The sequence below is a fragment of the Aphelocoma coerulescens genome, chromosome 18 (assembly GCF_041296385.1).
Source record: "Aphelocoma coerulescens isolate FSJ_1873_10779 chromosome 18, UR_Acoe_1.0, whole genome shotgun sequence".
NCBI lineage: Eukaryota > Metazoa > Chordata > Aves > Passeriformes > Corvidae > Aphelocoma > Aphelocoma coerulescens.
Window position 1 is genome coordinate 6,837,593 of NC_091031.1, and position 14,133 is coordinate 6,851,725.

At 46.7% G+C, this 14,133-nt stretch overlaps 1 protein-coding gene across 2 annotated transcripts in view; it reads right to left on the reverse strand.

The window, feature by feature from the left end:
• Positions 1 to 14,133, reverse strand: part of ACSF2 (acyl-CoA synthetase family member 2) — a 36,619-nt gene that overhangs the window by 21,601 nt on the left and 885 nt on the right. For both annotated transcript variants that reach the window (XM_069032758.1, XM_069032757.1), the window contains exons 2-9: positions 8,793 to 8,988; positions 6,926 to 7,054; positions 5,890 to 5,943; positions 3,227 to 3,345; positions 2,859 to 3,021; positions 2,355 to 2,450; positions 1,299 to 1,447; positions 517 to 608 (exon numbers count right to left, since the gene is read on the reverse strand). In XM_069032758.1, the coding sequence (XP_068888859.1) occupies positions 517 to 608; positions 1,299 to 1,447; positions 2,355 to 2,450; positions 2,859 to 3,021; positions 3,227 to 3,345; positions 5,890 to 5,943; positions 6,926 to 7,054; positions 8,793 to 8,972 (982 nt within the window). In that variant the 5' untranslated portion in view covers positions 8,973 to 8,988. The remainder of the gene's footprint in view (positions 1 to 516; positions 609 to 1,298; positions 1,448 to 2,354; positions 2,451 to 2,858; positions 3,022 to 3,226; positions 3,346 to 5,889; positions 5,944 to 6,925; positions 7,055 to 8,792; positions 8,989 to 14,133) is intronic.

Below are 14,133 nucleotides of genomic sequence, written 5' to 3' on the forward strand. Positions count from 1 at the left end.
CTCAAAAAGACTGGTGGTCTGCACAGCTATTTGCAAGGTGGGCTGTGACAAGAGAGGAAGCTCCAGCACACGGTATCACACCCTCCAGTCCTGGGAGGAATGACTTCAGAAACGGGCAGGAAACTTCAGGTCAGAAGGAGAAATCTGAGCACGGCTCTGCTTTAGGGACTGCACCAGCCTGAGGCACAGAAAGCATCTGCTGCCACGCGGTGGTGGTTGGAGAGACAGGAGTTGAGGAAAATCAGGCTGTTCCTGACATCTCCCCTTGCAGCTAAAATAGAAAGGTCCTCCCTTAGACTGCCTTAAGATGAACGAGTGCTAAAATACATAATGATGGAAGGACTCGCCAAGGAAAGGAAATGTAGCATCAAATTAACAGGAGAAACAGAAGGCTCACGCAACTAAATTCTTCCCACCAGAAGAGATGTTTGCTCACAAAACTTGATACAGCCTCCCAGCAGGGAACCAGGAATATCCTGGTTCTCAGGATTTTTCCATTTGACTTCTGGGACTTACCTCCCCGGAGAGTTGACAGGTCATAGGAGTCAAAGTCTGGCTGGGAGAGCATGTCTATGAACATGGTGGGTGTGCCGAGGAGGAAGGAGCATCTTGAGGAAAAAGGGAAAAAAAGGCAAAGCTACAGAGGTGGAACTGGAGGTATGCCCAGCTCAGCACCCATCCCATCCCATCCCATCCCATCCCATCCCATCCCATCCCATCCCATCCCATCCCACCCCACCCCATCCCATCCGGGGCTGCAGAGCAGCAGCATGGGAGCAGGCACAGCGGAGGTGCTGTTCAGCAGCACACATCTGTATAAAACAGAGACACATCTGTATAAAACAGAGACACATGTACATACATCTGTATAAAACAGAAACACATGTACATGTAGGCTGCAGACACAGCAACAGCTCTTTTGTTTCCCAAGCTATACTTGAGGAACAATCTGGAAACACAACTATCCCAGCAGCAGAGCTGGGATAAGCTTGGAAAAGAAGGGCAGGTGTTCAGATGAGAAAACACAGCAGGCACAGCAAACCAAGACACCACTATGCTTCCCAGACAAAACCCTATGGTGACATGAAGGATCCCTTAATTTTGGGAGAAGGGTGACACATTCCCAAGGTGAAAAGGCAGATTTTGGCTCCTGAAGTGCCTGTGCAATTGAGTGCAGCAGCAAATCTGCCTCTCCCATCGTGGCAAGGAAGAGCACGAGCAAGGTCCTGGCAGGTGGGGCAAAGGAAGAAGCAGAGGCACGAGGCCAAGAACTGCTCCTTAGCAAAACAGGCTCTCACTTCTCTCGAGACACGGCCTCCAGAGCAGCCTTGCCCTCGAAGCTGGGCGATGAGAAGATGCAGGAGGTGCCATGCAGAGCCATCACCATGCAGCCTCCCACCGATGCCAGGCAGTGGTAGAGGGGCGCAGGGAGCCCACAGCGACTCTCCTGGGATCAACCAGACAACAGTGAGGAGAGAAGACCTCCCAGTACGTCTCCAGCCCACCTCCTTGCTGAAGAGCAAAGATCTCAGCAGAGACATTTTTCCTGATCCACTTGGCTGGAAATCTGACATTCCACTGTGTTCCTGTTAGGTGAAAACACAACTGGCACATCCTGCCTTTAATAAAAATCAGTTTGGGAAGTTTTTAGTGTCAATATTTCATCCTGTAATTTTGCAATGTCTCTTCTTTGCTGGACACCTTGGTCTAGTATTGCTTATACATTATATGCCAAAGCAGACGAGTGGGAGTGCTGTGAGAGGCATGAAATATGCAGGACTTGGCACATGCTATTCATTTTACTTTGTTTTTTTAAAAACACCAAAGGCTCTGAAGACTGATTGAAACAACTCATCTATGCTCTGGATCAAAGCTGATATGTTAGAAATAAGTACTTCAGAACTTCAAAAGAAAATATTTGTCTTTAGCAGTTTTTAAAAGAAACCACAAATAGAGAGGTCGAACCCTGATAAGAGTTATAAGACTGTAAACATGACATGAAATGAACTCATGTAAATCAAATTAAAACCTCATTCAACAGAATTCAAAGCTAACATCTAGAGTCTTGTAATTATTTGAAATGAGTATTCACCAAAATGAAAAGTGATTAATTTCATGTTTTTCCCCCACAAAAAGATAGCTTTTTCTGCCTAAAAAAAAAAGCTTCACATGAAACTAAAATGAAACATCAATGAATTCCATTGAAATGCAAAATGTTATGCATTAATATCCCTCAGTGTCATTTGCAGCAAAACATCCTGCCCTTCCTCTGAGTAAACACCAGCATTCTCCACACATGTGGTCTCTCTGTTGCAGCAGAGGCCTCCCCAAACCCCGTTCCCACCAAGACCCACCTGGTTTGTGACCCCCAGCCTCAGACCAACCAGATTGGCATTGTTCACAATGTTCCTGTGGGAGAGGGTGGCTCCTTTGGGGCTTCCTGTTGTCCCCTGGAAGACACAGGGCATTATGCAATAACAGCACCTTTTCTGAGGGTGAGCTCAGGGGAGGTTCCCCAGGCAGACTCTGGGCTGATCTTGCACTGTTTTCTCCTATCAGACCTGGGAGACTGTTTTTACTTCTTTAATAGCACCTGAATCCCAAAAAATAGCCCAACTTCAGCTGAACAGAATTCACCTGGCCCTGTCTCATCTCCATCATCCCTTGACAAAGGGCTGAACAGAAAGAATGGAAGAAGGGGAAATGCTAGAACACTTCTCCCATCCTACTGCAGAAGCTTGAAGCTTGGTCTCAGAGGGAAATAGGAAGAAAATGTGATGTGTGGCATTGCACACCTCTTTCCCCATGTCCCCAGTGAGGACCCCAACCCCAGGGCATGGAGCCAGCAGGGCACCTACTGAAGTGAACTGGATGTTGATGGGCTCATTGCAGGACAGGGTCTGCTGCACGGCCCTGAGCTGCTTCACGTGGCTGCTGTCCCCAGCCTGCATCACCTCATCCATGTGGAAGGTGCCAGGCAGCTTCGAGTCACACATGATGACAATGGATAAGTCAGGTAGCCTAGCAGAGAGAAAAATACCTTCAGCACGAACAGAACAAGGAGAAAAGTGCCCAGGGCAAACCTCTGGGCCAGCCTAACTTGTTCTCTTCAGATGAGAGCCCCTGTGGATCCTTCTTCAGCAAAGCCCGTGTTCTGCAGCTGAGGGACACAAGGCAGGACATGGCTGTGAGGTCAGTGCAAAGACACCACATGTTCCTAACTCACCTTTTGCTCTTTATTCCTCCTGGACTGGATTTTTCTAGCTCAGGACATGACTGTTTTAGAATATCATAGTATTTCTGTGTTTTAAATTGAGTGGGGAACACCAGTGCCTGACAGCCAACCTGTGAAGGGAGACAGAAACTCATGAAAAGTCACGCTGGGTTGATGGTCAGGACATGATAAAGAGCAGCCACCACCAATACAGGAACAACATCCAAGGACAAAAGCAAATGAGCCCTAACAGCTGTGCATTCCTAAAACCCCCCAAAAGCAGGGCTGTGCTGTCACTGCACACCAAGCATCCCCAGCCTGGAGCCAGCTGTGCAGCCAATGCTTTGCTCCTCTCCACTGAGGGATTCAGGATGATTTTTGCTGGTCAAGAAAGCAGAGCTGCAGCCTAAGGTTTCCTCCTTGCCCAGGATCAACACTCTGCATTATGGGCACAAGGCAAACAACTGATTTTTCAGATTATGAGTCTCAACTAACAAAAAGCCCAGTCCTAAAATATGACGAAATAAAGAAAGTTAAAACAAATGCATTTGTGTTGTTTTGGAATGAGGATTTTTGAGGAACTTTGGAAAAACAAGGAATTCTAAAATCTGCCTCTAAGATCAAGCCAAGATTTTTTTTGTGGAATTCTTTTGAGCTGTTCCTTTTCCTAAGATTTTTCCACCTCTTTTTAAAGCACTAGCTATTTTGAAAATTAAAACATTTTTCATTCAACCCTTACATTTACATAATCCCAAAACAAAGCACCTTAATTACTCCAAGAATTTTTTTCTTTTTCAGCAGAGGAGATTTGCTGAATTTGACCCAGATTTGCAAACTGCTTTCATCTTCCAAAAAATGCATTAGTGTCAAATAAACTATTTACATAAATGATTTACTCAGCTGTTCTCATTATTTTCCCAGAGTCCAGGAAATAAGGAGACAAAGGCTATGCCAATAAATCATTTGTAAGTACCCTCTGGGCTTTGTCAGAAAGGAAGATAAACATTTGCTCTATTTTCTGGAACAGGCTGCCCAGAACCCAGGGGACTCAGGCTGTTTTGGGCCTCTGCAACTTTTTACTATGAGTTCCTTCAAACTACAATTCTGGTTGAACCAGCTCTGAAAAATAGATGCTACGTGAAAGGAGCTTGAAGGGCTGATGCTGGACAAGATAAGAGCCTCTGGTTGGGCCTCTCCCACTTGGTCTCAACCTGAATAGCAGCAGACCTGTCTTCAAAGAATGTAAAATATGAAAACTCGTCATCAGTTTGCTTTTACAAAGCCCTGGAAATACAGCAGGAATCCAAGGAATGGTTATTCCACACATATTTCAATGTATACCGAGGGGACTGCACAGACAGACAGGATCCAAAAGGAAAAGCCCTAAAGTCTCCAGAAATTTTGTTATGCAAATAAACAAACACAAACAAAACCTTAGGGTGGTGAGGAACTCCAGAGATGCCAGTGTCAAAGGTGCATAGAAAAGCTGGGAATGCTGGCAAATCTGGAAGGGCAAGACAGGAGCAATTCCCAATGGAGCTGAAGCACATTTCTGGTCTTACCCCATCAACATTCCAGATTACATCAGAGGAGAAAATCAGAGGAGATGAAAAGGAAAACCAAGGCCTTGCTGGGGAAAAAGGGAAGAACTGAGTTGCACATTCCAGCAGGAAAGAGAAGTTCAAGGACATCCACACCCTGGAAGAGATGGTGCTCTGCTGCAGCACGGGGTTCAACCCCAATGAGAACAGGAGTGAGCAGCGGGACTGCTGAGAGGATTAAATGAAGGATGAAACAAGAATTCAAATTGCAGCCCAACAACCCAATTACAGAGTTACTGATACAAGAGAAAAGTTGCTAAAAATTATCCACTTTCTAAGTAAAACAGTAACTTGGATGGTGCTGGAAACATTCAGAAGTAGCTCCCTCTCTTCTAATATCAGCCTTTGATTTATAGCTGAACAAACCACAACGAACAAATTAGCTGCTTAATCTTAATTTTTAGCCATCAAATGTTTAATAACCTGAATTCCTCATTATTTGAGCAAGGGAACCTGAACAGTTTAAATTGATCAGTGCTCTGCACGTTGCAAACTCAAACCCAGGCAGGTATTCAAGGGTAGATGAGGTGGCAGGATCAGACAGCAGAGAGATGTTAAACAGTGGCAATACCTAGGACTTAAACCAGCTTAAATCCAAGGCCAGCCAGCCTCAGACAAACCTGGGAAGGAGAAATCAAGCTACCAAGTAGACTCATGCTTTCTGAGGTTAAAATGAGGTCCTTTCTGAGGTTCTACTTTCAAGGCTGAGATGCCAGATGGTGATTTTTGCCCTGAGCAGGAGGGGCAAAGAGGAGATATCTAGTCCTGCATTTTTTCCCCTCATTCCATGGTAAATGATTGCTGGCAGGGGTTGTGGGTTGCTGTAGTACTGGCAGTACCTGGCTGTTAGCAGACAGAGAGGGATGAGAAAGATGCAGCAGTTTCCATCAGACAGGGTGGCAGCCACAGGGAACAGCAAGAAATGCGGCCACTGAATTGCAGCTTCAATCCCTCTACACATCCACCACCAGCCCTGATCTCCAGCCAGCTCTTCCCATACACTCCAATCTTAAGCAGCTCATCTGCACCACGTCCCCACCACCCCCTGCAGCAGACAGTCCGTGCCATACGAACCTTCCTGAGCACAAACTCCAGCTCAGAGGCCTGGTAGGCTGGATTCACAGATACCTGAAGAGCAAGAAACAGGAAGTTTAATCACCTTCTTGCCTTGAACACCCTCCCCCCTAGCAAAGATTCCGACAGAAAAGTCGCCCCAGGGTTAAGGCACACTCAGAGCCCCTCCTCCAACACAGAACTAAGAGCTCACCACCACAGGGATTCCACATTCACAGAAAAAATACCTGAATTCTGTGTTTGTGCAAAAGAAAACAATTGCAAAAGAGGTTTATGTGAGGTCACATAGTCAAAACAGAGCTCCAGGAACAGAAACCAGACCTCCTGTCTCACAGGAGTTGATCCAGTTGATCTAGTTGATCCAATCCACTAAACTAGATCAAAACTCTTGTGCAAGTCAGGTTTCTTGATGGACAACCATGATAATACCTTCTTCTACTCAGCCCTCCACAGAGTGGCCACTGGAGCTAAGTTCACCCCCAGGTTCCTACTGAGCCACGCTCTTCCACCCTATTCCTGCAGACACTGGAATGAACCAGGATGGAGAAAAGGAGCAGAAGGCAGGGTACAGACCTCAGCACAATGCACTGCCTAAATAAGGTGTATTTTGGTCATGTTATCAAATCAAAATTGGCTTTTATGGATGTGCAGCCTGGACCAGATTTTTAAGCAAGCATTTGTTCCACGGAGCAATACATTTGGAAGGGATCTAACCAGCTGGTAACCAGTTAGGACAGCAACATCCCACATAAAAATGATCCTGTAGAGAAAAGCACATCTCCTCCTATTAACAGCTGCTGCAAGCACTTTTTTTGCTGCTCCTCCCTCTGCAGTCTGCTTCCCTACAGAGTGGAGGACAAAGATGCAGAGAGCTGCACAGACCTTCCTTAAATACTTGATTCAGCTATAGATGACGTGCCAGGCAACAGCACAGAAAAAAGAGACAAACTTTATTCTCCAGTATTTCCTATTGCTTCTTGGTTTCTATTTCTTTTCCCAATAGATTGCTAAGACCCAGGCACAGCAAACTCCTTACCAGGATGATTCCTGCCTGGGCAGTTGCAAACTGCATGAGAACCCACTCGTATTTATTGGGTCCCCACATCCCCAGCCGGTCTCCCTTCCGCAGGCCAAGGGCCAGAAGTCCAGCTGCTGCTTGGTCCACCTGAAAAATACAACACAAGAACCTAAGGATCACACACAGGATGCAGTGGGGATTATTGGTCTCCAGGCACTGATTTCTGGAGAAAAAGCATCTTCTTTGTAACTGAAATGCAACAGAATGTATCTCCCCAGAACAGTCCATCAGCCCATGGCTGCAGCAGCTTCTGAGCCTGGAGCACAGACCAGCCCCTGCTCAGCAGGTTGACTGAAAGCATAAAAATAACAAACCTGGAACAATACAACAAAGCAGGAAGGAAATCAAAATAGGCAATTATGTTGTTGCAAGTTACTTCTTGCCCAAAGACTATTTATTGCCAAGTTCCTCATCAATTCCACTTAGGACCAAGCCTCACCCATATGCTGGGCCCATCCACATTGGTGGATCTGCTTCCCTTCGGGGTATCACTTCCTTCAAAAAGGATCTGGATGAAGAAAATTCTATCAAGTGATTTTTGACCAGGGCTCCTGTCCTCATAAGTCCTGTGAGGAGTGACTGGGGAAGCTTCGGGGGCTCAGCCTGGAGAAAAGGAGGCTCAGGGGGGACCTTTTGGCTCTGCACAACTCCCTGACAGAAGGGGGCAGCCAGGTGGGAGTCAGGCTCTGCTCCCAGGGAACAAGGGAGAGGATGAGAGGAAGTGGCTGCAAGCTGCACCAGGCTAGGGTCAGGCTGGACATCAGGAGGAATTTCTTCACTGAAAAGGTTTTAAATATTGGAAAAGACTTCCCAGGGAGGTCCCTATTTCTGGAGGCATTAAAGAAGTGACTGGATGTGGCACTCCGTGCTCTGACCTACATGACAGCGTTGTGTTCGGCCAAAGGCTGGACTCGGCCTTGGAGGTCTTTTCCAACATGAATGATTCTGTGATTCATTAACTCAAATTCAGCCACTACATTAACAACTACTTTATTTTGCAGGATCATAAGTGTGTTTCAGGTGCACAAATGTATGTATAAATACTCTGAGACATTCTGGAAATGTTTTATAGTTTTGTTAAGTTCTCAAATGAATTTATAAAATCTACCTTGTAGGAGATATGAATTTGAGGAACAATTTGATTTAGTTCTGAATTACAGCCCACTTCTTAAAATCAGGGTGAACACAGCTAACCTTGTTTACCTGAATGGATGTGACCAAAACCATAGTAAGCCTAAAAACAAACAAAACCATTTTTTCCTTTCAAAGATCATTATCATACATTTATTAGAAACTTCACAGGTAGTTAGCTCCATTCAAAAAACAGATAAACATATATTTGTATATGCACACATACATACACATAGATACACCCACACACACCTGTGCTGATGATACTGAGCCTTGACTTTGTGCATTGCCTTCATGCTTGGATAAAAATCTTCCCCACACTCAGGGCCTCTGATAGTCAAAGTGACTAATCCAGAAGGTGGAGTCTACTCCAGTAGAGAAAAACACCATAACACAGCCCATAATCCATCAGATAGGTGTGATAATTTTTAAGTATGAAGGTTCGTTATGGGATATTCAACAAGCATTTTGCATATGCCACTTCCTCCCTGTCATGCCAAGGTTCTGAGGAGGATGAAGGCAGCACTCACCTGTCGGTGTGTGCTGGAAACGCGCCGTTCCCTCTGTGCCAGGATGAAGGTCCACCCACACACAATTCATCTCAGTCCTGAGCTGAGCAATGAAACTGTTTCCCATTTCTCCATCACACCTGCTGCTGTCATCCACTCACCTGAGGGGTGAACCATGCACTCACCTCCTCTTTGAACTGAGCAAATGTCTTCCGAACCCCATCCCGGCAGAAGACCAAGGCCTCACGGTCGGGAAAGCGCTCCACAGTCTCCTCCAGGCACTGGCCCATGGTTTTGTCAAGAAGAGGAATGTCTGAGGGCCCCTGGATGTAGCTGTTGGTCACCTTGGGGGACACAGAGGGCATCCTTGTGTGCAGGGCACTGGGAAAGAAAAGAAGAGGCTGTTTAAGATAACCTGTCATTACAGTTTTCCCCACCTGGAGGGATTATCAGCCTGCCAATGACATCAGGAATACCTCATGCACATTCCTGCACCAGCGGGAACCACAGGCAGCTGCTTCAGTGGGTCAAGATCAGGAAGACTTCCAAGAGGACTTTGAAAGCTTACACAGTGGCTTGGGGCACATGGACAGCCTTGGTATCCCCCAGGGCACCCACATGTGTGTCCATACCAGCAGGCAGAACAGGCAGAGCCTCCACTCCTCCATGGGAAAGGAGCCTGCACCAGCCCTGCAGAACCAGCACAGCCTGGTCCTACCATCATTCACCTGCAGTGAAAACTACACAAACATGTTGGAATGCCTGGACAGAATATGAGCTCTGCAGTTCACTGAGAGATGGCAATTGGGTTTGGTCTTTCTGCAACATTAAAAAGTATAAATAGCTGAGAACTAACAGGATCAAACCAGTTTGTAGATAAGTTCTCCCAACTGGCTGAAAAGAGCAAACAAGTGAGAAAGAGAGAATTAAAATTAAAAAGGTCAGTCTCCGAAATGATCAGCAGAGAAGAGTCCAATCCAGCAGAATTAAAACTGTTTAGAAGAGTTCAGAGAAGTCGAGCTGTAACTGAGGTGTCTGCAAAGGAATGGTCTGTGTTTACAACAGCAAGCAGCTGTACACGTCCTCTCTCTGACAGCTGGAATGTAAAGAGTTTATGGGACTGAAACAGCATCAATAAAACAAGGAACTACCAGTGAGATAAGGGGGGAGAAGAGCAGAGGCAATACCACAGCAGGGAGGAGATGGCCCCCACTGCAAATTTGGAACAGGTGGGGAGGAGGAGAACAGGGATGGGTTTGAGAAGAGCAATCCTGGGCAGGGCAGGAGCACTGCGAGGTGCTGGAGGCCAAGAGGGAGGCCAATGAGTCTAGAGAGGCAGCAATAAGAAGATGTGGTCAGAGCAATAGGGAAAATCATTTAAAAATCATTGAGGCTTTCCCTGAGGTCTGATCATCAGTGGAAATGCAGCAATCTCCCCTCAAACCACAGCTCCTGACCATTTGAGTGCTGCAGTTCCTACCTTGGTTTTTCTCTCCATCTCCTACAAGCCTCTCTCTGCTCTAGCAGCCATCTCCCACCACGTTGTCCTCCTCCCCAGGCAAGCCCCCCATGTTCTCTGTCCCTCCTCATTTCCTCTCTGCCTTCCTCCACCACTTCAGCTCCTCCATTCCGACATTAGGAGACAACCAGGAGGGACAGGGCTAAGGGACACTTGTAAGGTGCATAGTACAGAGGCTGTGTATAATTCAGTGTATAATGGGGAAATCCCTGCCTTAAAGAAGAAAAACAGCTCAGCCTAAACTTCCATCTACTACGGGATCAATATTCTGCAAAGACTTGGTGTTACTGCCCCAAAAGATTTGTTTTTCTGCCCACAAGAAACAAATCTGAGCAGGGAGTTACCTCCTACATGAAGTGAAATTCAGTATCCAGAGAACAAAAACTAGATTTTACCTTCAGGGGAGTACTGTTCCAAGAGACAAGTGAATTACTTGACCCTTTTTCCCCCCACTGCTTTTCAGCAGAGGGAGAATTGCGCAAAATCCCATGGGCTCTCTTCAGACATCCCTCCCCACCAAGCTCTTGGGCAACTCACATCAAGGCTGTAAGGCTGCCTGAGGAAGAGGGAGGACAAGTGCTAAACTGAGCTACCTTTTATTGTTTGAAAACTCTTGGGCAAAGCATGTAGATAAATGAGGAGATGAAAGAAAGCTCTGAAGAAAGGCCTTTATAAACATAGGTTCTATAAAATAAAAGGTAGAAAAAACTCTCCCTAAAGCGAGGGGAGGATGAATGCTCCTGGGAGAGCAGTAAAAGCCACTGGACCCACCACTTGCTGGTTGAAACAGCGACTGGAGAAGTCCCTGTCCCCTGTCCCAGCTCACGAAGGCAGATGAGGAACCCTCAGGCTGTTTGTTAAAACGTTTAATGGGGCCAGCCATACTCACATCTCCCTCAAGCCAAGTAGTCTCCAGTGTCAGCAGAGCCTGTCTCTAACTCCCCTGCCCGGGAAGGGCTGGAGCGGGCAGGGAGCAGCTGCTGACCTGGTTGCATAAGAGCTCTTCCCCTCAGCAACGTCTCAGGGGGCACTGGGAGCCAAGCAGGCTCAGCACTGGGAAAGATAAACAACAAAAGACCCTCACAAAAAGAGACTGAAGAGGGGAGGAAATACTACAAAATTCAGATTGAGAAAATTCAATCAGAATCCAAAGTGTCCAGCTTAAACAGTCTCCTGCTCTGCAGTCAGCTTTCAAAGAGGTACTTGCACAACCCTGCATTGCCAATGAAAAGGGCAATCTTACACTGTCATGTCTTGGCAAAGCATTACAAAGATCAGGCTCTCTGGGCTTACTATCTCAATATTTTCCAGACCTGAAGAGCCAAAGGGTTTCACTGACTTTTCAGAACCAGATTCTTACACTAAATGCAAGAAGGCACAAAGCTCCAGGCTTCATGGCTTGGCTTCCTCCCTACCCCCAAACATGAGGATGAAAGTGCATCAAAGAGCAGTAAATGATATCATTACAAAGCCACATGCTCCAAAATACTGAGAAAATAGTGCTGTATTTCACAGTGTGAACACAGCTTGCTCTCAGAGGTCCCAAGCATTCACATTTTCAAATGAAAGCATCAGCAGTACTGAAATTAGAGGCTAAGAAGGCTAAGATATCTCACGCTCATTACTCAGAGTCACTGACTCCTCTCAAAGCACTAGCTCACATCATCTCTTCAAATGCATCAAAGCAAAATTCTCAGCTGCCATCGGGTCTGAGCTCCCCAAACTCTGGTCTGACATTCACACGTGCTTCAGCATTTCTGTAACACTTAGGCAGTGGCAGAAGTGAAAGGTGTGAGATAAAACACAGCAGCCTGTTGGAAGCACTGGGGGTCAGGAGTGGAATAAAGGAGGCAGACACAAGATATGTTCATTATCAGCAGCATGGTGCCGGAAATCACAGAGGGCTGGTCTCCCTCCTGCCTACAGCCAGCAGCAAGTGTATGTATCTGATCTGAGAGAATGTATCAAGAGACCTCTACAAAGAAAGAGTCCAAAGGATTTAGAAATAATCTCTGTGTTCATCTTTGCTACACAAAACAAGTAATTCACCCTTCACCTGTTCCTACGAAGCATCTGGTGCTGCTGGAGATAAAATCAGACCAACGGTCCGATATTACGACAGCTCTCATTTCCCTGACTCAGCCGAAGGAGAGCAAATAAAACACTGCTTGCTCTTGGGTGTCAAGCACAGACTGTAAACCACGACTTTTGGAGAGCACGTGCCTTTTGTTAGCAGCACGTTTCAGCAGCAAGACAGCCTGCAAATGAGCCAGCCTCATCCACAGGCTGTCCCTGCAAAACTCCGGAACCCTGGAGTTCAGCAACACAGCTGAACAGCGAGATATCAGAGATGTGGGGAAAATGCATCCTCTTCCCTGCAAAAGGCAGGAGAGAAGCCAAATCCCAGCAACCCCAGAATTCTCCTGCCTGATGGCAGGAAGCAGAAATTATCAGACTGAAGCAAGCACTCTGGACTAATCCTAGGAGCTGTTTGTACTTTTCTCTGAACAGCCCCAATCAACAGTCTGGAGCTGTTGATATAAGATAACCAGCTCTGTTTTCACCTTTAACTCTTTACCAGTCTCTACAGAAATTATCTAAAGGGATGAGAGAGGAATGCAAGGCAGGGTAACCTCCTGTCCCCTTTGCAGCGTGAAGGACACTGACCTGCTCTGTGGTGCCATCACCTCTGCACCTGTGGGAAAGGCCCTGCCCTCCCAGGGCTTGGGAACTGTCCTGACTACAGAAATCATACTTGGAATGGTTCACAGATTCCTCTGCCAGTTCCTTTGCTCATGGACATCTACCAGGAGCTTCTCTCCCCAAAGCAAGAGCTTCTGGGTCTTTTGTGTAATATGACTGCAGTTAAAGGGTGTTGCAATTTAACTCCACTCTGTTCTCATTTCCTCTTTAATCTGTTGACTAAAGAGTTAACCGGATTCTTACTTCTTTTTTTTTTTTGCTTGTTTGTTTTGTTTATTTTTCTTTAAGGAGAGATCAACTTCCCTGGGTTTTCAGACTCCTCCTGCAGCAACTTTCTGGTTATTTTTTTTCCACTGTGCCTCTCTGCCCTCTGCACTCTCCCTGCCGAAAGGATAAACAAGCCTACAAGCAGAATTTAATACACTTTTTTTATAACATTACTAGAAAGAGTTTACTCTCTAAGTACATGCTCTCTTTCTCCAAGGGCTTTGTGTTCCTGTCCCTCGGTTTCAATCCTGGGCTGGAGTGAACTGCAGTGAACTCTCTGTCATGCTTCCCTTCTGATCCTATTTCCTAACAACAGATTTTGAGAAGGCAAGCTTCACACACCCATGATGAAGTGGCTTCAACCACCTCACTCCTAATGTCAAACCAGATGAAAAGAAACACCCAAACCCTGTCTGTGAAAAATAAGGAACCCACCCACCCGGTTCTTGGAATTGCTCACTGGAAGTCATTCATCCCAGTGATTATTACTCTGAATATCAGCTAAACCTTCAGAGCCTGTCCCAAAACCAGGTGCTTCCCATTGCTGTTTTTTCACACAATCTTGCTCCAAGAGGCAGCTCTGAAGAAAAGCAAGGCAAAGAACTTGCCTGATTTCCCAGGCCCCAGAGCTCCTTGGTGTCCTGGACCCGCTGTGTCACCCAGCACCCTGGGGGCTGCAGGACCACAGGAGGACAGGGACACTGACTGCAAGTCAGAGCCCTGAAGAAGGATGGGGAAGCCATTTGTTACACTTCACATTGCTGCAATCCGGATGGAGCTGCTGCTCAAAGTTCAGCCCTTGCCATTCGTTCACATCCCTCCGCCCACCGTGCAGGGTTCATCCCTGCCCCAAGCCCACTCCCAAGGTTGGGGGGAAGCAGATCCAGGGGATGCAGCCTGCCTCCTACCACCTTGGAGGGGTTTTAGAGTAGCCAAGGGTTACACACCGAGATGAACATGCCCTCCCTGTGCGCAGCCACTGGCCTGGCTGGCCACCCACAGTGCCCTGCAGCTGCCCTATAGCCCCTATCCCCCAT